This window comes from Muntiacus reevesi, chromosome 5, assembly GCF_963930625.1.
Source record: "Muntiacus reevesi chromosome 5, mMunRee1.1, whole genome shotgun sequence".
Classification (NCBI taxonomy): domain Eukaryota; kingdom Metazoa; phylum Chordata; class Mammalia; order Artiodactyla; family Cervidae; genus Muntiacus; species Muntiacus reevesi.
The window spans coordinates 69,035,407-69,059,420 of record NC_089253.1 but is presented as its reverse complement, the minus strand read 5'-3'; the positions used below and the strand labels follow the sequence as shown (position 1 = coordinate 69,059,420).

General features: G+C 40.3%; 1 protein-coding gene across 2 annotated transcripts in view; it reads right to left on the bottom strand.

Annotated features, from left to right (window-relative positions):
• Positions 1–4,633: 4,633 nt before the first annotated feature.
• TGFB2 (transforming growth factor beta 2) overlaps positions 4,634–24,014 on the bottom strand; it is a 93,154-nt gene continuing 73,773 nt past the window's right edge. For both annotated transcript variants that reach the window (XM_065938343.1, XM_065938344.1), the window contains 5 exons: positions 17,158–17,290; positions 16,923–17,033; positions 15,239–15,416; positions 13,442–13,595; positions 4,634–9,235 (listed from right to left, as the gene is read on the bottom strand). In XM_065938343.1, the coding sequence (XP_065794415.1) occupies positions 9,077–9,235; positions 13,442–13,595; positions 15,239–15,416; positions 16,923–17,033; positions 17,158–17,290 (735 nt within the window). In that variant the 3' untranslated portion in view covers positions 4,634–9,076. The remainder of the gene's footprint in view (positions 9,236–13,441; positions 13,596–15,238; positions 15,417–16,922; positions 17,034–17,157; positions 17,291–24,014) is intronic.

The window sequence follows — 24,014 nt, the reverse complement described above, 5'->3', positions numbered from 1 at the left end:
TAGTAAGTTGCAGTGATGATTTTGTTGATGATGATACTGCTGGCAACAAAATCAATGTAAGTATAATTGGACTCATTGTTTCTTTCACTCTAAATTGTGAGCTCCTGGGGTGCAGAACTAATTACTGTTCACTGTGGTGGAATAAGCATCTGAAGCCCTCTTTGCCGAGTCTCCACTTGTAGCAGCAAAATGCTCCCAGTTTTTCTTCCTCACGAAGAGCGGTTTATCAACTCCTTCGTGCTGGGTTATAGCCCAGCTGCATCTTGGATCAGCAAACGAGAGGCTTGGCTCCACTGGAGAAAGTACTGGGGAAGAAGGGCTTCTTCCTTCTCCATTTCCTCTAAAATCAGCCAAAGAAGTGGCTGCTGATTCCACTTCCACCAGAGATGATCAACCAAGCCTCAGCATCTGCAGCAAAGAAAATACAGCAGGAGGGCAGATTACAGCACTTTCTTTAGGGTTTCACTGAAGTGAAATTCAACTCCCTCTACCCGGAGCATCACCTACTGAATGCTCAGACTGAAGGGCCTGTTTTGTTCACTTGTGTGAACCTAGAAACTAAAACCTAGAAAAAATATCTAGTGTATATGATATGCTCTGTAATTATTCGTTGAATGAGTTGTAGTGAAGAGTTGTTTCACGCTCACTGGTGCAATCATAGAAAAACACACAGAGCATCCTACCAACCAGGAAAAAGAAAAAAAGGAATTGACAAAGGACTTTGTAGATCACCTAATCTCTTTTTTTTAAATTGAAAAAGACACTGAAAGTGTCATCTCTGCATCCCAGATAGTGTGTCAGTGGTTGGGTTGAGGGTATAATCCCATCTCATGCTTTTCTTTGACTTTTGTCATGAGCTAAGTTGTACAGTGGGTTTTCCTGCTGGGTCAGTTGGTAAAGAATCTGCATGCATTATAAGAGATACAGTTTCAATCCCTGGATCAGGACGATCCCATGAGAAGAAAGTGGCAAACCACATCAGTATTCGTGCCTGGAGAATCCCATGGACAGAGGGGCCTGGCAGTTCATGGGGTCACAAAAGCTTCAGACATGACTTATCGACTAAGCCACAGCCACAAGTTGTATAGTAGGTGCTGAGGATTAAGATAAATGAGGATGAATCCAAAATAGGAAATTTAGGATTGGGATGGCTCAGCGTTCTGAGGGAGACTCCTGGGCGTGAGATGTGACCATTCCTAACACCCAGCACGGCAGGGCAGAGACTGAGCAAAAAGAATTACTTCTTCCAGTCACATCATACATGCAACTAGCATCTTTACTTCTTAAGACACCTACTGAAAAACAATGGCACATTAGAACTCCCCCTTTGAATCTTTTGCTTGAGCTTAAGCCCAGTTGACTAACTTGTTCTGTATTTCTCACCACATTTGTTTAGCTACTTCGGTGTTATATACAGACACCAATCTCTTGACTCAATGTGTGATGCACATAAAGTCTGGTGGCCATGTAACCCCCTCCCTTTCCTGTCCGCCTCCTCGTCCCTCCTCACGCCTCCCCCTTTCACTGTGCCCTGGGTGTTCACTGGTGTCACTATTCCAGATCCCAGATCAATAGTGGAATAATGGAAATAAATAGTGGAAATAAATCACAATCGATCCTAGTATTCCCAGTAAATTAAAGGTTCTCGCTTAGTCACAAAAGAATTTGGAAATGAACTGATAGGTAAGAAGCAGATTTATTGAAGGAGAAACACACGCCACAGACAGAATATGGGCCATCTCAGAAGAAGGGAGAGAGTGAGAGAATTTAGAAATATGACATGGCTAGTTTTTATGAGCTGGGTAATTTCATAGGCTAATGAGAGGGAAGATTATTCCAATTATTTGGGGGAGGAGGCAGAGATTTCTAGGAATTGGGACATCACTCACTCTTTTAAGATTAGCCTCGGAACTGTCATGGCCTAATGGGTGTATCATTTAGCATGCTAATGTATTACAATGAGCATACACTCAGGCTCAAGATCTAGTGGAAGTTGACTCGTCCACCATCTTGACCTATTTGCTTCTAATTAGTTTGCGTTGTGTCCTTGGGCTTTGTCATTCTTTTAAAGATTGTGCCCTGCCCTCCTCCCTCCTGTTTCACTAGCACCTTTGGTTGGAATTATTTTCTGCACTACACCCATAAGGATTCTAAAATTAAAATAAATGTTACAAAAAATCTACCTACCTACCTACCTACCTACCTAGCTAATCACCCTTGGGGAAAATTATACAGGAATAATTCCTCATGGTTGACTGTAAGAGCCTGCTGTCAAGGGTTTGCCAGACCTCCCTGGGTCTTCTTCAGATCTACTATGCCACCTTCTCTCTGTATTTTACCTTTGTAGGAATCTGAATGTAGCCAGTGGCTTTGGAGGACACCAGGGTGTGAGCAAGTAGAAGATGTACACACTTGATGATGTAAAATTTATTACTTCATGAAATGGACAACCACTGCTTGATTGAAAGTGCTCCTCCATTTTCCGTACTTTCACTTAATTTTGCTTCAAGTGAAGAAATTAGTGTTACACCCATGCTTGAGGACAAGCCAAACTACATGACTTCACATCAACTTCAGAGCTGAATGGGATTATGTAATATCTTAACTTGTTTGCTCCCAACATCCTGAGATTCAGGACTTTCTATATGAATCAGAATGGAGATTTGGGCCTGAGGAGAGGGTTTCCATCTCTAGGGCTGGCCAAGACTTTATAATGTCACCTGAGTCACCCATCTGTGTCCTTCTAGTTGGGTTGGCATCTATGGGAGACAAAAATCCCACTTTGGGGGAAAAGCCTCAGAAATGATATTGGGCCTTTTTCTTGTCCACTAATGTCCTGCTTTGCTGTTTAATTATGTCTGTTCTCTTGGCCTGAATGATTTTTCTAGTTTTGATCACACAGTCTCCCTCAGTACATTCTGTTCCTTTTACTAGGTCTCTGCCCAACTACAGGAACATACTCATCTCTTCTCCAAACAGCCATTACTTGCTGAAATAGAGAAACCAACTACAAAGTGTTTCAGGGAAATAAGGACACAAGCACAATCATCCCAATGGGGGAAGGGAGGAGATCAGAGCAATTCTTTCCTTTCAAACAAAGTTAATTTAAATTTGCAACTTCAGGAGAAGTTATTTGTATCCCCTGATACAACTACCTGATATTTATATGAACTGTATCTCCAATCTAATAGGGTGTTCCAAATGAGGTATAAAAATAACATCACTTCTATTCCTCTGACCCAGAATGTTAGAAAAACCACAGTCTTTTTCTCCTTTGATCAGCAATAAGATGTGATTTAACAGAGGACTGAAAGAGATGGGATTTAGTTTTTGCTAGAATTACGAAGTGACCATCTGATAGGAATAAAGGCATGTGCTAGCTCGAAGCCCCAAGGCCAGTTTCAGTAAAGCTCTTACAGCTCAAAATGTTCTAGCTTCTTACTTTTATGGGCCTTTTCGAAGGCTCTGACTCTAATTTTGTATTTGCAATTTTAATTTTTTGTAAAACAAAATCCTCCCTTATGTATGCTTCCGGAACACAAAGTCTGGATCCACCCTTCCAAGACCTGTTAGTAAAGGTGATACAGCTTATTCACGGGTAGCAAAGCAATGTCTTCTCAGTGACTTGAAGGAGCACAGTGAGTATTTGGCTTTCCCAGCCCACTTCAACACAGTAGAAAACGTCATTACAGGTACGTTAATGAAGATTTCTATGAACTGAAAATATTTGCTACAATAGTCTCTTTACCCTTGAAATAGGTTGCACTGTCTTAGTAGTGCTTAGATGATAGGTAACCATTAATTTTATCTAGAGCTTTGCCAGTAGAGCTTCTATGATATTTGTATCTTCATTAATACATCTGTTAATTAGTTCCAACTATTAGGTTGAACCTAGGTTTTATAGGTTGAACCCTAAAGAATTGGCAACATTCAACAAATCACAACCTACAAAAACAGTCTCCTAGTGTTTGACTCAGTATTGTTTAATGATAGGTTAATTACAAAAACAAAAGCTGGTCATATAGTTTATGGGAATAGCTTAGTCTTCGAACAGAGCTGTTATCGAACTCTACACCATTCTATTCTCTACTCTAATAGAGAGCTGTCCAACAGAGAGGTAGAAAGAACTTCTGGCTCCACGTGTAAGGAGCTTAGGAGTCACCACTCTGTCCTAACAACTAATAAAAAGCTGAACCGACTGAAAAAAATCAGCAAATCTTCTTGGATCCAAAAAAGAGAAGAGGAAACCAGGCAAACCCCCTCCCTCCAAGGATGAAAAAACAGATGGTAGCAGACATGGGATGTTGGAATTACCAGATCTGTAATTTAAAACAACCAGGATTAATATGCCAGGGAAGGCTGGCATGCTGCCATCCATGAGGGTGAAAAGAGTAGGACAAAACTTAGCGACTAAACAACAACAATATGCAAAGGGCTCTAATGGATAAAGTAGATGGCATGTAAGAAGAGATGGGCAGAGTAAGCAGAGAGATGGGGAAGTTCTAAGAATCAAAAAGAAATTCTGGAGAGATAGAACATAGGGTACGAGTCCCATGTGTAAGTTTAAATTTTCTAATAATTGTATTAAAAAATAAAAAGAAACAGGTGAAATAATTTCAATAATATACTTTATTTAATCCCATATATTCAAAATAGTATTATTCAGACATGTAATCAATATAAAAAAGTAATGAGACATTTTACATTCTTTCTTTTTTGTCCTAAGTCTTCAAAGAATGGTTTGTATATTATACCTTGGAATAACTCAGTTCAGATTCACCACATTTCAGTTGCTTGAAAGTCACACATGGCTAGTAGCTAGTGTATCGAACAATGAAGTTCTCAACCCTCCTCTTACAAACTGGGTGACCTTGGACATGTCATTTAACCATTCTGAGTCTGCTTACCTCTCTGTAAAATGGAATTCTATCAAAAAACCCTACACCCTAGGGTGATATGTGAGATTAAGTAAGATAACAAAGAACATAGCTGGTGGGTGCTCAACAAACTGGAGTTCTCACAACCACCATCTTAGAAAATGGGTCCTTCAACTAACCACCTTGACTCTCTTATTTTGAATTCAGTTGGTGGATTGGAAGCAGAGTCTTACCTGAACATTTCCCCACCAGCTGAAACAATTTCTGGTCAGTCATGTGACCAAACAGTCAAGAGAGCGAGCGACAGAATATTCTCCGAAATAACTGATGGCCTGACTCATTGAGGAGATGAGGGTCTAGAGGTTACACATTTAGTAACAAGAGGAAGAAATATGGCCCCAGCTTAAAGTCTGAACAGATGTTAAAAAGTTCATTACAACAGGATTGCAGAGCCCAAACCAGCTCGGTTTGGGAAATGTTGTCAAGACTATGATTTACTGACCATCAACTACAGGCCAAACACCAAAGTACTTTTTGTACGTCCATTTACTTAACAATAGGAAGGGCACAGAAACAAACATGCAAAGCCCTGTAAAGCAGGTCATCTCATCCTCATTTTAAAGATAAGGAAACAGAGGCTCAGAGTGGCTGACAAATTTGTCCAAGTTGATATAGCTCTTAGGGGACTCTTTTCAGAACCCTATGATACCTTCTTATTCTCACGTGTCAGATAAAGGTGATGTGGGGTGGTACTGGCCTGGTACTAGCCCCCTGCAGAGCACACACGAATTATTTCAAAGTGAAACACTTCCTCTATGAGTTGAATATAAAAGATGAAACACAAATGGCAGGAAAGGAACCATTCTCTGTTCTACCTATTCACCTGAATGGATGGTTTGTTTCTAGGTGATGTTTTCAGACAACAGGCACAAACTAGTTCTCTCATGAGATAAAGCAGGCAATCAGATAGAGCCACAATGACTTTTTTTTTTAATTAGCTCTATTTATTAAGAGACTGGCAACTTGCTTGCAAAGTCTGGTCTTGTAGGGAACAGCCAAGGAAGCTTGCGGGAATAAGGGGTTTTTGGTACAGCGGTAGGGGAGAAATAGAGAGAGGAGTAGCTGGTCTCAACCATCAATCCCAAGGAGCACATGGCTCTTGTTATATCTGGCTGGCTCAGCAGCTATCCAAGTTATGGGGCTGCAGGGGATACTGTCTAGACCAGTTCTTTTGGCCCTGGGGTTGGCAGAACATAGGATCAGAAAGCCAAGGCATGGTCCAAACATCTCTCTGCATTTTTTTCTGGTAGACAGTCAAGCTGGATGGAAACTAAATCTCCAACAATTACCAAATAGCAATAAACAAGGGAATAAAAAGACTGCACAGGGCTTTCTTCAGGCTTTGATAGATACATCCTGGCTCTTGAACTATAAAGTATGACATCTCTGGACTGAATCTCTTTGAGGAAAAAAAAAAAAAAAGCATGATCTTAAAGCTGGTATGACTTTTCTAGCTTGAGCTTAAATGCTCTCTGCATTAGAAGCGTTCTCTGATCTCCACAATGGACAGGAAAAACACATCGACATATCATTGAAATAATTTATTTACCACTAGAGCACCACAAAAACAGACATACATTGTGTTAAAATACAGCGTAATCAGTCATCAAAATACAAAACAGCTATTCTTATGTTCCATTAAAAAAAAAATCATGCCAACCATAAAACTGCATTGCTGTTTAACACAGAAAAACTGTAGCCCCATCCCACCCACATACTAACATTTTCCCCATTCCCTCCCACCTCCCTCCCGTCTCATGGCAATATTTACTTAGGGAAAAAAAGGCCTTACAGAACCCCCCAAACTAAAAAAAAAAAAAAAAGATTCAAGATATCTTAAAATAGAGCATTTAAAATATTATCAGTGCATTCATGAGGAAAGACAAAATAATACAAAACAAAATGTCATTCTATCTGAAAAGAAAATACCTGCAGAAATAAAAGTGATTTACATAGAATGAATAGAAAAGTGGAAGAGAAAAAAAAAAATCAACACACTCCAATCTGGGATTGGGTTTCACCCAATCCAAAGGTTGTTTGGTATTGTGGCATCCTATCTCTTGCTTTTCCAGTTTTCAAACAAATCCAATCTGTCATTTTAATAATGGCCAGGAAATTCCAAGAAAAACTCTATATCAAACAACTTCACTCTGGATTCACACCTCACTGTGCTGCTCTTTAGGTAAAACTGCAAATATTCCATTGTCTTACTATTAATGATTATTCTAAAGCTAAATAAGTGACAACTGACAAACTGACATATCCTACAAACCCAAGGTTACCTCCTCTGCAAAAATGTAGCAAATCATGTATTTCGGCAAGGTAAATTCTAGCCTCTGATTTGGTAAGTCACATTCAGAGGAAAGAAAGGACTTTTTGATCACGGGAGAATTTGCCTTGTGCCTTTGCAACCTTTAAAGAACATCTATAAAAACCTTAATTTCAGTGAAATACACTAAATGACTCATGCTGACATGGGTTTATTTTTTCTTCCTTAAAAAAATCAACTAAAATGTTAATCTTTCCATTTTTCCCTGAACACTAAAAACTCGATTAAAGAAAAAGCTGTTTCCTGTGATCTGTCTGCTCTTTTTTTCAACAGCAGAATTCTGTGAAAATACTGACTAAACCAAGTTAGAGACACCTTTCTTAAACCAGTCACTAAGACTCTGAGTTCCAGTCAGATCCTTAAGTCCTGGCTAAAACTAAAACATTTCACCTCAATTATCTATGTATCTATAATCCCCAATTTTCCTAAAATAAAAGCTTGTTAATGTCTGAACTGATTAGTAATGATGCTTAGAAAATGAAGGAAAACTATGTCTTTTTATAAAAGAAAAAAAAAGGACAAGTGGACTCAGGTAGTTTATGTCATAATAATGGACAATGAACAAGCACAAGTGGAACAAATACTATCAAACATGTATTTGTAGTGCAAGTCGAAATACAGGGGCTTTATTCAAAAGTTCTGGCCAGCTAAAGGAAACAAACAATTCCCAACAATCATTAGAAAGAGCCCAAATTTAAGTCCAATCTAAATCAGAGTTGGTGTTACTATAGAACATTAAAAAAATATGGTAAAAATTTACATATTACACATAAAGTAGTTAATGTTTTGATTTCATCATTTGCAAAAGAGATCTGCAGTTGTGTTTCCAATTATACTGGCTTCTATACCCATCTATTGTAATAATATAGGTATGGTTACATACACCGAAACGAAAGAAAAATCTAGAGCGTAGCTACACAGCAATACTTTAAGGTCTGAAGTTTGACCAGTACGTATCTAAACATCTCAACGTCTCACTGGTTGACTAAACTGACAGAGAACCATTTACAATTAAAGAGAACAAAAAAATCTTACAGACTTAATCTGACTGAAAGTTTCCTTTATTAACAGGCTTTTCAGTTTTGAACCTTACAAGAAGCTTCTTCGGGCAGTTGGTACAGAGCATGTATTTGCAGGGTCTTTCTCTTTATGCAGGCTCGCTCGGTCATATAATAGATCTCACTTGCATTTTTCATCTTGTTAATATGACCTCTTTTTGCTGGCCCGTTTAAGTTCAAGTTCCTTAAGCCATCCACGGGTTTCTGGCAAAGTATTTGGTCTCCACTTTTTTTACACCTGTTTCATTTTCCAAGGGCAATGAAATGTTCATTATATAGTAACACACAATAAATAACTCACTGTTAACTCTAAGAGTAAGAATGGGAAAGACACCTATTGCATAGCAATACAGAAAAATCAAGTGAGGCATGGGATAAGAACATATGTACAGCAACTCCACTGAACGGGATTTTCCTGTTTGTTTTTTTCTTTCACATAATTAACACTAACAAATACTTCCAGTGTTTATTTTTTTCTTAAGAAAAAAAAGGTTTTGCTTCTTGTCTCTCTCACTTACAGAGTAGGTAAAATATAGAGTAAAGCCTTCAACTTTTTTTTCATTTCAGATGCCAGGTTTAACAAACAGAACACACACTTCCAAAGTGTTTGAACTAGTACCGCTTTTTCAATTTTTTTTTTAACACTGATGAAGCAAGGCTCTTTTTGTGTTTTCTTGTTACAAACATTGCCTTTGTCACCATCATCACCATCATCATCATGCGATTATCGTCTTGTCACTTTTCCGAGAATCTTAGCTGCATTTGCAAGACTTGACAATCATATTAGAAAGCTGTTCGATCTTGGGTGTTTTGCCAATGTAGTAGAGAATGGTGAGCGGCTCTAAATCTTGGGACACACAGCAAGGGGAAGCAGACGCTTCTGGATTTATGGTATTATATAAGCTGAGAACCTGAAAGAATGCAGGAGAAGAAAGAAAACATAGGAAAGGCCCAAACAAAAATAAGGGTAGTTATTTTTTAAATTTATTTATTTAATTGGAGGATAATTACTTTACATTATTGTGATGGTTTTTGCATACAATATGAATATGAATTATCAATATGAATTGGCCATAGGCATACATGTGTCCCCTCCATCCTGACCACTATGGAGAACACTGTGGAGATTCCTTAAAAAACTAAGGCAGATATTTTTAAATAGAACCATGGCACAATGTTCCAGTACAGTTCCAGTACTGAGTAGGCAATTTAAATGATTTTGGCTTACACTTTCCTTATTCTCCAATTATAGTCAAATAGGGAGGCATCCCCAAGAACCCCTGAATTTATCATTTTCCCACAGAATCCTTTTTTCATACATTGGACAAAATTGCTCATTCAACAGATTTTCCAGTTTTTCCAATGAGTCTTTACTTTGATCATAGCTTTGCTGTCTGCACTTCCCAGGCCCTCAGAAAACTAGGTCCAAATACCAAACTTGGCATTTGGTCTTATAGATATGCCTGCAATACAGTTCGATTCCTGGATTGGGAAGTTCCCCTGGAGAAGGGATAGGCTACTCACTCCAGTATTCTTGGGCATCCCTTGTGGCTCAGATGGTAAAGAAGTGAAGTGAAAGTAGCTCAGTCATGTCTGACTCTTTGCAACTCTATACAGTTCATGGAATTCTCCAAGCCAGAATCTGAGTGGGTAGCCTTTCCCTTCTCCAGCGGATCTTCCCAACCCAGGAATCGAACTGGGGTCTCCTGCAATGAAGGTGGATTCTTTACCAACTGAGCTACAGAATCCATCTGCAATTCCGGGAGACCTGGGTTCAGTCCCTGAGTTGGGAAGATCCCCTGGAGGAGAGAATGGCAACCCACTCCAGTATTCTTGCCTGGAGAATCCCCATTGACAGAGGAGCTTAGCGAGCAACAGTCCATGGGGTCACAAAGAGATGGACACGACTGAGTGACTAAGCACAAGCCAGAACTACACTGCTTCATAACTGAAGTTGTTTCATGAGTAGATATTTTCAATTCCCACCCAGACGAAGAGTTTCCTCCAGTCAGGGACTCTATACTCTTTAACTTTATAGCCCTAGTAAGTCTTCTCTGGACAAAATTAGACTCATGTGCTAGGTGAAGAAACAAATACACAAATAAGTAAGAGAATAACTTTTTCTTTATTAAAATTCTTAGCAGAATGTTAATCTATCCTTAGGTAGAGCTAAAGACACCTGTCTGCAGTGTGAAATATTTCTACGCTAAGTGTCTTCTCAGGTCAATTTAATGTCACCTAAAATTTTCATTTAAAAGAAAAAAAAAGTTCAAATTTTTTTCATTTGTCATTGCTTCATAAATACAATCATGTGAAAAAATACCCTCAGAAACAATCTATGTTCTTAATTATCCAGTGGTTACATTTTGCTTATAACAATGATTTTAATAATAAAAACATCCTAATAATAATCAACCCTCTATTTAACTTTTCATGTGGTAAATGGTAGTGGCTAAGTTGGAGGGGTGGATAGCCAGTCTGAAAACAGAATGAAAAGGAAGTTCTACAGTTTGTGCTATACCTTTAACCCTGTCCTCTATCAAAAGAGCACATGACTTCTACCAACAGAAGTATGGCACATCCTCAGTGATGATAAAGAGACCTTTCCAAGGATGCCATTAATGTGTTAGTCAAACAGCAAGTGACCTTTTCCTCGAGATCCACGGCAACATTTTCAGCCTAAGACAGAAAATCTGTTCAGCACACCAACACTGACTACTTTATTAAGCTACCTCTGGCTTTTTGGGTAACTGTCCAAACCACATATTTGTGATCATGACAGTGATTCTTCCTCTCTCCTTAAAAAACAAGCATGGTCGCAGCCTTCACACACTCCCTCTGTGTATCAAGAAGGAGAATTATGTTTCTACTTGGCAACTGGGCCTTCCCACATTACGGCTACTGTTGCCACAGCCCAGCTGAAACAGCCTGGCCTGAGAGCTCAGACAAAGGGACAGGCAGGAGCAAGCTTCCCTCACATGGCCAACCACATGGTCAGTCCTGAGAGCCAAAAATCTCCAGGGTAGTCGGCAAAACAGCTGAAGGAAGGGGGGCCGTTTGTGTCAACTGAAAGTTTTGTGGACGTAAGCATTTATCAATAAATAGACTTTATCCTCCACCAACACGTGATTCTTCCACTGAACACAAGAGGAATTTTCTAAGACAGATTGTCCAAAATAATGGATATTCCCCAAACTCTCGAATTCAGCTGAACGCATTATGCGATCTTTTTTTGGCAGCGGATTCATTTTCCTACCCTGCAGTGAAAGGCAATTTTTCTAATGCTCCTTTAATAAGAAGATTTACAGAGGCATAACCCCAATGTGTAGCCAAGACAGAGCAAATGAAGGCCTGGTTATAAAACCAGGAGTCTTGCGTCCTAAACTTTGGCTTGTCACCAACTGTTTGACCCTGGGTAAGTCATCTACATGATACAGACTCTGATTTTTTTAGAAAAATGAAGGATTTGGACAATATAACCCATTTTTTGTATTTTATCTTATGATTATTTTGTTTTTTATTGAATACAGTTGATTTAAAATGCTATGTTAGTTTCAGATGGACAGAAAAGTGATTCAGTTATACATATATATGTATTGAGTTGGCCAAAACAATCACTGGGGTTAAGATGTTATGGAAAGATCTGAACGAACTTTTTGGTCAACCCTATGTGTGTGTGTGTGTGTGTGTGTGTGTGTGTGTGTGTGTGTGTGTGTGTGTGTGTGTGTGAGTGTGTGTGTGTGTATTCTTTTTCCAATTCTTTTCCCTTATCTGTGCTGTATGGTAGGTGTTTGTTATTTATCTGTTTTATGGATAGTACCACAGGGTGGGACAAGATAACTTATCAAGTCCTTTCCATCTCTAAAATTCTACATGATGAGGCACCAGGAAAGAAGCATTTGGAAAAATATCATTATTACACAGAAAAAGTCTTGGCTAATCTGGGCCGGAAACTCATGACATCTACTCTGGGACCTGACTTCTGAATGAGACTTCATATCTCATCAAAGTAACTGAATAAAATTTTCAGATTCTCATTTATTCTAGCTTATATTAAAAAAGACTTAGGGACACTGGTTTTTGAAATCATTGTCACGTATATCATCTTACGTTTTTCACATCTACTCTTGAGTTGGACATTATTATTTCAAAAAATTATTTTTATTCTTTTTACTGATAAGAAACTGAGGTTCAAAGAAGTTAAATAATTTCATAATTGTCATACACTAGTGAATCAGGTGGCACTAGTGGTAAAGAACCCGCCTGCCAATGTAGGAGATGACACTTAAGAACCACGGGTTTGATCCCTGAGTCTGGAAGATCCCCTGGAGGAAGGCATGGCAACCCACTCCAGTATTCTTGCCTGGAGAATTCTATGGACAGAGGAGCCTGGAGGATTACAGTCCATAGGGTCGCACAGAGTCGGACATAACTGAAGCGACTTAACAAGCAAGCAAGTGAATCACTCAGGCTTCCCTGGTGGGTCAGTGACAAAGAACCCACCTGCCAATGTGGGAGATGTGGGTTTGATCCCTGATCCAGGAAGATCCCTTGGAGAAGGGAATAGCACCCCGCTCCAGTATTCTTGCCTGGGAAATCCCATGGACAGACAGCCTGACTGGCTACAGTCCATGCGGTCGCAAAGAGTCAGACATGACTTAGTGATTGAACAGCAACAACATTGAATCAGTCCACCAAAGCATCTATTGAAGTCGTCAGTGTTCTTTCTAGCATGATAGACCCGATTGGGGTGATAACACATCCTTTTTCCAGCTAGAGAACTGGGTCCCTGCACATTTTAACAGTATCTGACACTTAGTCAGATATTGATTCCACCTATTTATGCTTACAGCTGTTGAGAACATAAAACAAAGAGAAAATTAAAATTGTCCTCAGGTTGCTTACAGGCTAATTGGAAAGGCCAGACCTACTGTCTAAACTCATGAGGATTGCTTTCTGAGTTCACCTACAGCCCAAATTTTTTCTCATCATTCAAAAGGGTTTCTCCAGCATCCATTCCTGTGTGATGACAAAAGGGCACCGGGCTATTCAGTAGAACTGTCAGCAGTTACCGTCAGCAGCCCAAGAACGGAGAGACAAGTGAAGCCCATACTTACCCTGCTATGCTGAGTGTCCGAGCTCCACAGATAAGGGCATGCTCCAGCGCAGAAGTTGGCATTGTACCCTTTAGGCTCATGAATCCATTTCCACCCAAGATCCCTCTTGAAATCAATGTAAAGTGGGCGTAGGCAACAATTATCCTGCACATTTCTGATAAAAGAAAGAGCAATGGAGAGTTTAAAGCTGATTTTCGTCCCACTCCAGGTCCCTTATTCCAAATCAGAAAAATGACTCATTTGTTTATTCAACAAGTAAATATGAGCATTGGGGTTCCCTGGTGGCTCAGATGGTAAAGAATCCACCAGCAATGCAAGAGACCTGGGTTTGATTCCTGGATTGAGAAGATCCCCTGGAGAAGGGAACAACTACCACTCTGGAGAATTCCATGAACAGAGGAGCCTGGCAGGCGACAGTCCGTGGAGTCACAAAGAGTCAGACACAACTGAGTGACTTTCATACATACATATATAAGCATATATCACAGACACGGTTTTAATGGTTGTACAGCAATCTCAGAGACTTTCATAATGGAGTGTGATGGTGCTTTGCTGGACTGCTTTCCCTTGGGAGTACTACACTCTGACCCTCTTACCTGTGTCCTCAAAAACTAACCCCTTCCCCTGAAGGATGAGACATAAGCAGAAAGGTGGCAGACGGAGACCAAGCCCCTTCCAACCTACAAAGCACCGTTTTGCCATCCAGCCTCTATTGCCTTTTCAAATGCAAAATGAATGAAGTACAACAGCGATTTACAGAGAACCATCTCAGGCATTTTCCTTTGAGAAAAAATCCTTTATTTCATTTCCTGGCCCTGGATCTAGGGATAAACCAGAGATCAAGGAACACGGAGTCTTGCTTATTAGTGTAACCACTGGCGCTAGCAAACAAAAAACACCCTTTTTCTTGCACTTTATCAGTGAGGACCTCTCACCACCCCATAGCTCATGACATAAAGAAAGAGCCTTTCTCTCACCAGGCTCACTAAGAAACCACAGAAGGACATTCACACTTTCCCTCCATGAACTCATGTGGGAATAGGAGATAAATTTATGTTACTCCCCCTTCTCTCGTATTCTGTAGCAAAAGACACAAAAAACAGCACTTTTCTTCTATCTCTCTCATCACTGTTACTGTCTGTGAAGGAGGTCTGACCATGGGTACCCTGCCAGGTGGCATGGATGATAAAGAACCTGCCTGCCAATGCAGAAGATGTAAGAGATGCAGGTTCAATCCCTAGGTCGGGAAGATCCCCTGGAGGAGGGCATGGCGCAGCCCACTCCAGTATTTTTGCCTGGAGAATCCCATGAACAGAGGAGGCTGGCGGGCTACAGTCCATAGGATTGCACAGAACTGAGGCAGGACTGAGGCAATTTAGCACACACACATGCATGCACACCCTGCAGGGAGACGAAAGGCTCCTACAGATGGCGAGTCTCCCCAGTTAGGGAGCCGCCATCACGCTCCTCAAATAAACCTATCTTTGCTCTGGGAGTCAAGGGTTCCTTTTCTCCTCCAGCCTCAAAGTGCTTCAGAGAGACTTGGGGTGGGGGGGAAACTCAAGGGGCTAGTTTTCTCCCTTCATAGTGGGTTTGTTGCTAAAGAACTGATGAGGACAGCATAGAAATAACTGTTTAAACCTCTGGTGTTACAAAATACGATGGCTATTTTTCTATCCCCGGCTTTAAGCAACGAGTTACGGTTCAAGTCCATTTTCAGTAAAACAAAAGGCAAAGGCAGTATAGGAGTTAAACAGAAACACAATTCCTTTTTTGTTTTCTTTTTATGTCCTTTACCTAAAGCAATAGGCTGCATCCAGGGCACGCTTCTTCCGCCGGTTGGACTGTTGGGACTCAAGTCTGTAGGAGGGCAACAACATTAGCAGGAGATGTGGGCTCTTCCCACTGGTTTTTTTCCTAGTGGACTTTATTGTTTTCTGATCACCACTGGTATAGGTAGAGGTGCCATCAATACCTTGAAAAAATGCATTCGGGTAATAAACATTTAGCTTTACCTTCATCAAGTAGAATCAGCCATACCTTTTTTTTTTCCCCCTTTGTCTGTTGTCACAAACAGCAGTGATGACCACCCAGCAGCAGCAGCTGGCTCACTCCCCACAGCAACGGACAGGACGAGTACCGGTGACAAGGAACACGGCTAAATGGGGCTCTTGTCAGAAGGCAGTTCAGTGTCCAAGGCAGGGCGAGTTGGTTATGAAAGTCACTACAGAAGGAGTCTTTGACCTCTAGTCCAAGGGCACTCTTTCTCAGTAGTTCAGTCAGTCCTCAGCGGAGGCTGGGCTCAAGCCTTCGACGACTGATGACACGGCTAGAGAACATGGCTTGTCACCCGCTGGGCGCCTCTCTTCCCAGGACTGGTCAACTCAAAGACTTTCCTCATGAACCTAAACGGAGCCTCACACTAAACTGCAGTGAATGAGGTTCAAGTGAAACAGAAGTCACCCTTACCTAATGCTGTTTGGGGAAGCTGTGAAGAAAGGGCTTTTTCATTGATTTTTATGGCATCCTCAACACTTTCCTGATTCCATCTGAGATGGAGAAACCCGAGCTTCCCAGAGCATGCTCAAGAGACTGCCAGCTTAAGCATTTAATCTCTGTACTTCTCAAGAATCATGACTAGGTTAGAGGCTGAAATAAATCTCTAGACTTCTGGGAGGATTTTTCCATGAGCAAGGGCCATTGGAGCCTTCGGCCAAGGGATGGAGGTCCCCGGTGGGGTTAGTTAGGGAAGGGCGATCAGCTCCCTAACCTGGTGGTATGGAGCAAGTGCTGCACCCGCAACTGGCCCAGACCCTCTGCTCGTCTCATCATCCAATGACTTGTCATCTGGTGGAAGACACGACTTGAACCCCTGGTATCTCCTCATCCCCTTCGACTTTTGGTTAATTCACTAAAAGGTGAGCAAGGCTGGGGGGACCACTAAAACTCTGTTCTGTGTTTACAAGCGAATTATGAAAGCCTGATAAAGAAGCCACTTGGAGTATTGGGCATCAGTCAGCAAAGGGGGTGTGTTCTGACACAGATCAGGTTAGTCACAGAGGCTGTAGCAGGAGGGGACGTCCTTCTGAGAAATCCAGTGGTGGATTCCTGATGTTGGGTTTGGGAGCATTATCAATGGATGTCCTGGAATGCATGCTATCTTTTTCTTCTATAACACTAGCACTGAGGGAATGCTGGTTTGCTTAAATGAAGAATGAAGGGCTTAACAGGTTCTTTAAGAGTCTGGAAGGCTGGTAAGTCTGTCAATTAGTACTGCCAAGTCATCACTATACTTTGAGCAATGTAAACTGGAAACCAATCCCTTTCTGCCTTCATGTATCTTACCCCAACGACAGTTTTGACCAAACAAATGACCAAACAATTGCAAACTCATTTTCACACGCAAACTGACCTCATTCCCCCAGAAGATTATCGACAGAGGCCTTCCCTCCCCCACCTCCTTTGCCCAAGTTTCATTTACCTGCAAATCGTGCCTCTAGTTCTTCACTTTTATTGGGGATGATGTAATTATTTGATGGTACAAAGGTGCAGCAGGGACAGTGTAAACTTATTTTAAATCCCAGGTTCCTGTCTGGAAAACATGAAGTCGAGGAGGTCATTTTTCTGGGCATCTAATACCCCTCCACCGGCCAGTGCTTTGTAAATAATTTAGGATCACAAAACATCAAAGGAGGAAAACAGAGAGCAGTGGTCACCTTTATGGTGGAGCCATTCGTGAACAGCATCGGTGACATCGAAGGAGAGCCATTCGCCCTCTGCTCTGGTTTTCACGACTTTGCTATCGATGTAGCGCTGGGTTGGAGATGTTAAATCTTTGGATTTGAGAATCTAGAGGAGGAAAGGGCAAGAGAAAAAGCTCAGCTGGCATAGTGACAGCAGGACTAAACCCACACTATTAACAGTATCCCAATTCACTATCTAAGTTGAGTCCCACTCCAGTCTACCCAAGTATTGTCATCTCATGGGCACGGCCACATGCATAAAAAAGTAACACCAGGCCATTTGCCATGAAAAACAGAGCTACTAAATCAGCCATGTGTTTTGATAAAGGTGACAGGAGCCATAAAGCCAAGTGTCTCAAAGAAAGTGACAGTAATTATTTTCTTCTGCTGACACAAGCTTTGCAAGATTTCAGCCATAAATTCTATGCTGTTAAGTTAATGGTTTTGTTGTTCTGCTTCCCGACTGTATTTCATATGGGGAGCTGGGATGTGGGGAGGGACCAGAGGACCAGTCCAGGTCAGAGGATCCGGGCTCACCCTCGGAAGGCTCTGAATATAAATCTTCTTCAAATAAAGAGACAAAGGCCTTAATCTTGGTTCCTAAATCCACCGCCATTTTAATAAAATATGGGACATGCCTCAACTTTGGAGGTAAGTCTCTAGCTGGGATTTTTACTCTCCCTGTGACTTGTTATGATTTATAAGGATATTCCACATCCCGCAGACAAAGAACGAATTTGGGCAGGAGCAGTCTGGCATGGTGTGGAGGGAGAGTCTGAAAGGAAATCAGCCTGAACGCTAACAATTTAGAAAGATGCATTTATTTCAAATAAAAGCAACTGCAGGCTGTTCTTAGGTTTCTATAGGAAGTGAGCATTTTAAGTTGCTTTTTAAAAAAACTTTCTGTCTGTCTTTAAATGATAGTGTTTTATGAACCAGTCAAACCACGACTCTAAGGCTCCAAGAACTATATTAAATCCCTACCCAAACCTGTATCCTGCCTTTCCTCAGTACTTACGGGCTCAAGCCCTGTTGCTTTATATTTACTTCCTGAGACTGAGTCTAACCGTGATGTGGTTGCTTCATGTTTATGTGTTTGGTCTCTCCAGCAAGTTCATAAACCTTTGCCAGGGCTGGGATCTTCAATTTGATATCATCTCAAAGCACAGCACTTGACTTAATCAATGTCTATTAATAGGACTGCCTGCATATCTAGAAAATTGATTTATGCCCCTTTAAAGCTTGTAAAACAAAAATGCATAGTGTTCCTGCAGATTTTACAATGCATTTTCCTTCCATGTGTGCACATCATTGGTTTCAAGCAGTCCAACAACAGACACTTCCTAGGAAATTTGGCATTATAGTAGACTTTTTTTTTCTGGATGGTTGTTCAGTCGATAAGTTGTATCCAACTCCTTGCAGTGCCTAGGACTGCAGCATGTCAGGCTTCCCTGTCCTTCACTATGTCCCAGAGTTTGCTCAAGTTCATGTACATTGAGTCAGTGTTGCTATATAACCACCTCATCTTCTGTTGCCCCCTTCTCCTTTTGCTTTTAACCTTTCCCAGCATCAGGGTCTTTTCCAATGAGTTGGCTCTTCATATCAGGTGGCCAAAGTATTAGAGCTTCTTCTGGATTAAGTAAGTACAAAATAGGGGAAAAAATCATATAACTGGACCTCAGACACCCTCATGAATCTTTAGACTAACCTTACTCTACAAGCCTACCTCTCAAGTGCAACAAACCCCACTATGTGCAGAGAATCTAGAGGTAATCATGATCGACCATACACAAGAGATGCCCTTTGTGAACTAAAGGAAGAAAAGAAACATGACTTAAGGGCTGAGTACATGAGCCCTGAGTTTGGCACACATTATTTCATTTAATTTAATCCTGTCAGGTAGATGAAGGAAACCGAAACTCAGAGAGGTTGAATAACTTGCCCAAAGCCTCACAGTGAACAAATGATTCAAGGCAATTCCAAGTTATTTTTTCAACTCTGATGCTGGATTCTTCAAGGCCAAAAGAGTTGTCAGAGTCCCCTTGGATCACGATTCGCCCTTACCCCTTTCCAGATGAGAGAAAACAGTCCCTGACAGAGGCAAATATTTCTAATAAGATTATAGTAAATGTTGGTAGAAGATGAAAATATACCACGTGGGACATACATGTAGTTAATGCTGACATACCTATAACTTTCAAGATGCAACTTAACAGTTATATCCTCTGGAAATCAAACCTTGATTTGATTTCCTGCCTTGGAAATACTCCCAGTTGGGGAATTAAGACACTACGCATCCAATTCAGGAAAAACAGTACAATTCACATAACATAGAATAACAAGGGTGAAACAATAGTTGAGAAGACATTTTCAGGCATTTCCATCTGTCTCACTGACTGAAAACTGTAACATTTCCAAAACTCACCTTTCCATCTTTAAATTTCTTCCTCTAGCTGACTTTCTTTCATGATGTATTATTTCATAACGCTTTGTGTACTTGCTTTGTTCCTAATTAACATGTGCATGCTAAGTCAGTTCAATCAGTTCAATCAGTCTGACTCTTTGTGACCCTATGGATTGTAGCCCACCAGGCTCCTCTGTCCATGGAGTTTTCCAGGCAAGAGTACTGGAGTGGGTTGCCATGCCCTCCTCCAGGGGATCTTTCTGACCCAGGGACTGAACCCGTGTCTCTCATGTCTCCTGCACTACAGGCAGATTCTTTACCACTAGTGTCACTTGTTGTTCACTCAGTCGTGTCCCACTCTTTGCGACCCCATGGACTGCAGCACTCCAGGCTTCCCTGTCCTTCACCATCTCCTGGAACTTGCTCAAACTCATGTCTATTGAGTCAGTGATGCCATCCAACCATCTTGTCCCCTGTCTTCCCTGTCTCCTCCTGTCTTCAATCTTTCCCAGCATCAGGGTCTTTTCTAATGAGTCGGCTCTTCGCATCTGGTGGCCAAAGTATTGGAGCTTCAGCTTCAGTAGCAATCCTTCTAATGAATATTCAGGACTGATTTCCTTCAGGATTGACTGGCTTGATTTCCTTGCAGACCAAAGGATTCTCAAAAGTCTTCTCAAAGGCCACAGTTCAAAAGCATCAGTTTTTTGACTCTCAGCCTTCTTTATGGTCCAACTCTCACATCCATACATGACTATTGGAAAAACCATAGCTTTGACTAGATGGACCTTTGCCACCAAAGTAATGTCTCTGCTTTTTGATACACTGCCTAGGTTTGTCATAGCTTTTTTTCCAAGGGGCAAGCGTCTTTTAATTTCATGGCTACAGTTACCATCTGCAGTAATTTTGGAGCCCAAGAAAATAAATCCTGTCACTGTTTCCATTGTTTCCCCACCTATTTGAAATGAAGTGATGGGACTGGATGCCATGATCTTAGTTTTTTGAATGTTGAGTGTTAAGCCAGCTTTTTCCCAGTGCCACCTGGGAAGCTCTAATTATCATAGTGTATATCTTACTCATCTTCATATCCCTAATACTTAGATGCACTGTCTAGAACAAAACATTGCTTTCATTGTTGAATTAATTACATCTGATAAGTATATATCTATTATATATCAATATCTTCAATATGTATCCGTGAGATATATGTATATATCTCATAACTTAAGATATCATGTATGTCTGTATACATCTATATGTGTGCAAACATATATATGTGTGTGTGTATTTGTATGTGGGCCTCCCCTGGTGGCTCAGATGGTAAAGAATCCACCTGCAATGCAACAGACCCAAGTTGGATCCCTGGGTTGGGAAGATCCCACAGAGAAGGGAATGGCTATCCACTCCAATATTCTTGCCTGGAGAATTCCATGGACAGAGGAGCCTGGCAGGCTACAGTCCATGGGTCACAAACATTTGGACAGGATTGAGCAACTAACACTTTCACTTTTCACATATGTGTATATATACAAATACACAGAATCTCACTAAAAATACAGAATTTTTTTTAAAAATTCATGACCACATTGACAACATGGGCAGAAAAAATGCACACTAGCAAATCTAATTAAATGCATCTTTATAGAGAAAGTAGATCTAGATTATCTGACTTTAAAATCAAATCAAAGAGGAGCAAAGAGATTCTGAATTTTTTTTCTTTTTAAATCTTACTAGAAGATAAGTGCTTCCTCAGCCACAGAACACTGGTAGGTTCCAACATCACACAACCTCATACTCTCACACGGGTGAAAGGTCCTCCATATCTTTTTACTAGTTCAAGAACAGGCCAATTGAAACCACCAAGAAAGACAGTCAGTGAGCTACCAAATTCTGAAACAGAGAAATGACTTTGGTCTTGTGGGTTTGTTGTCTTGAACTTTATGGCCAAGGAGTTCTTAAACCCACTTGTTGCAATTTAACTCCATTCTTTCTTATCCAGTCCTTAGTGGAAACAGGAAACAGCTGCTTTCCATCACTCATAGAATATCCCTCATATTCTTGGAGACTATTATTAAGTCCCCCTCAGCATGCTCAGTCTCCCTCTCTAAGCTAAATAAACCCAGTTCCTTTAGCCCATATTTAGAGGGCCAGTTTCCCAAACCTTTAATCACTTGGGTCACCAATAAGGATGGATGATGCTGTATAAAAGTACTCCTCCTACAGCTCGGTGATTTAATTTCAGAACTGGCTAGAAAACCTTCTAATCACATCCCAAAGTCTCGAATCTTAACTTGAAAGGTATTTTCTAAGAATAGGCATGCTCTCCGTATTCCCTGTTTATCCTCCATTTATCACCCATGCTAAATTAAGTTGTAAGGAAAGAAAATCAACCCACTGCATTTATCGAGTAGAATTTTCTTAAATTCAAGAGTTGACACAAAAATGACCACCTTGCTCAACTTCCCATTCTATCTAGCCTTTTCTGTCAGCCTTTCTTCTGCTAGAGTCCCAACTAGTATATTGATGTTAACAGTCCTAGATGTTTTTTTTTTTCCTAGAATCACAATCGTTTCTAAATTCCTTTATATGTTTTATCATGACAAAGATAATTTAGTTAAATGGTAAAAACTCTCTTAACTGGCCACCGTTTTACTGTCCAGATTAACCAGTATTCTCCATTTTTCTGTAATAGGTATTGGCTGTTGCCCACAGCACACTGGGACTCATTACTGGAAAGGTATTCTCTAGTATGTTCCAAGGACTTCTGGTCTTACCAGTTGAGTTGCATGCTTAGCAAGTATCAATTGTATGTTTCTAAGCCTGTTCAATATCAAGTTGAACTTGATACTGTAATTTTCCAAGTTCTTTAGATGGTCTAGAAACTGATGAAATACAGGACCAAAAGTAAAGAAAGCTGTGGCTTCTGTGAGAACCAAGCTGAATGCCTTAAAAAGTCCTCATAAAACAAGTTTCTTTAAAAAAAGATTTTTTTTGGAAAATAGTTTGGTGAGTCCTCAAAAACGTAAACATGGAATTATCATATAATCTAGCAATTCTACTCCTAGATACATACCCAAAATAATTCAAAATAAGGAATCAAATAAATGCTTGTATACCAATGTTCATAGCAGCATTATTCACAATAGCTAAATGATAAAAACAACCCAAGTGTCCATCAACAGATATACAGATAAAGAAAATGCAGTCTACACATACAATAGAATATTACTCAGCCATGAAAAGTAATGAAATGCTGACATACTAAAACATGGATGAATCTTGAAAACATTATGCTAAGTCAAATAAGCCAGACACAAAAGGACAAATATTGTACAATTTCACTTACACAAGATACCTAGAATAGGCAAATTTATGATGATATAAAGTAGGACAAAGGTGACCAGGGGCTGGGGGTAGCAGGAATGGGGAGTTATTTTTTATGGGTACAATTTCCATTTAGGATGATGAAAATTTTTCTATAAATGGATACCGGTGATGGTTGGACAACACTGTGAATTTATTTGAAGCTACTGAATTGTATACTCTAAAAAATGGTTAAAAATTAAATTCTATGTTATGTGTATTTTACCATGATAATTTTTTTCTAATTTTAGATGTGGGAGAGATAGCTAGCAAATTAAAAAAAATATATATGTTAAAAATCTAGAAGGATCCTGCACTCTGTTCACTTAGCAGATGTCCTGAAATGACTCTCTCCCTCAAAGAAACTAAAAACTAGAAATCATTGACAATGCACTTTGGATGTGGTTTAGGGAAAATATAAGACATGGATTGGCAATTTGTTGTTGTCATTGTTCAGTTGCTAAATCATGTCCAACTCTTTGTGACCCTGTGGACTGTAGCCCGCCAGGCTCCTCGTTCATGGGCTTCTCCAGGGAGGAATGCTGGAATATTGCCATTTCCTTCTCCAGGGGATATTCCTGACCCAAGGATCTTATGTCTCTTATGTCTCCTACACTGGCAGGCAGATTCTTTAATACTAAGCCACCTGGGAAGCCCCGGATTGGCAACAGACAGAGCCATAGTCAAAGAAGAGTCCTTGGTCTTTTATAAAAAACTCAGCATTTAAATTGTGTTTGGATGTGTCTGTTAAACATATATATATATACACACACACATATATATGTTTTAAGTTAAAATAAAAAGTTTACCTCCTGCCTTCCCCCAATTTTGTTTTTATAATCTCCTGCTTTAACTTACTTTTTTCTTTAAATAACAGACCAACAACTGTTGCTGACTAAATTAGAAGAGTCTTTAATATATTAAAAATGAGATATAGCTGTCTCTTACTTAGCTACCACCCACAGTGATGCCTGAATGGTACCTTCATTATGTTATTGATATATACACATTATCTGTAATATGTGTAAAATGCCCACATACTATCTTTGGCAAAGCTCTCAGTTCT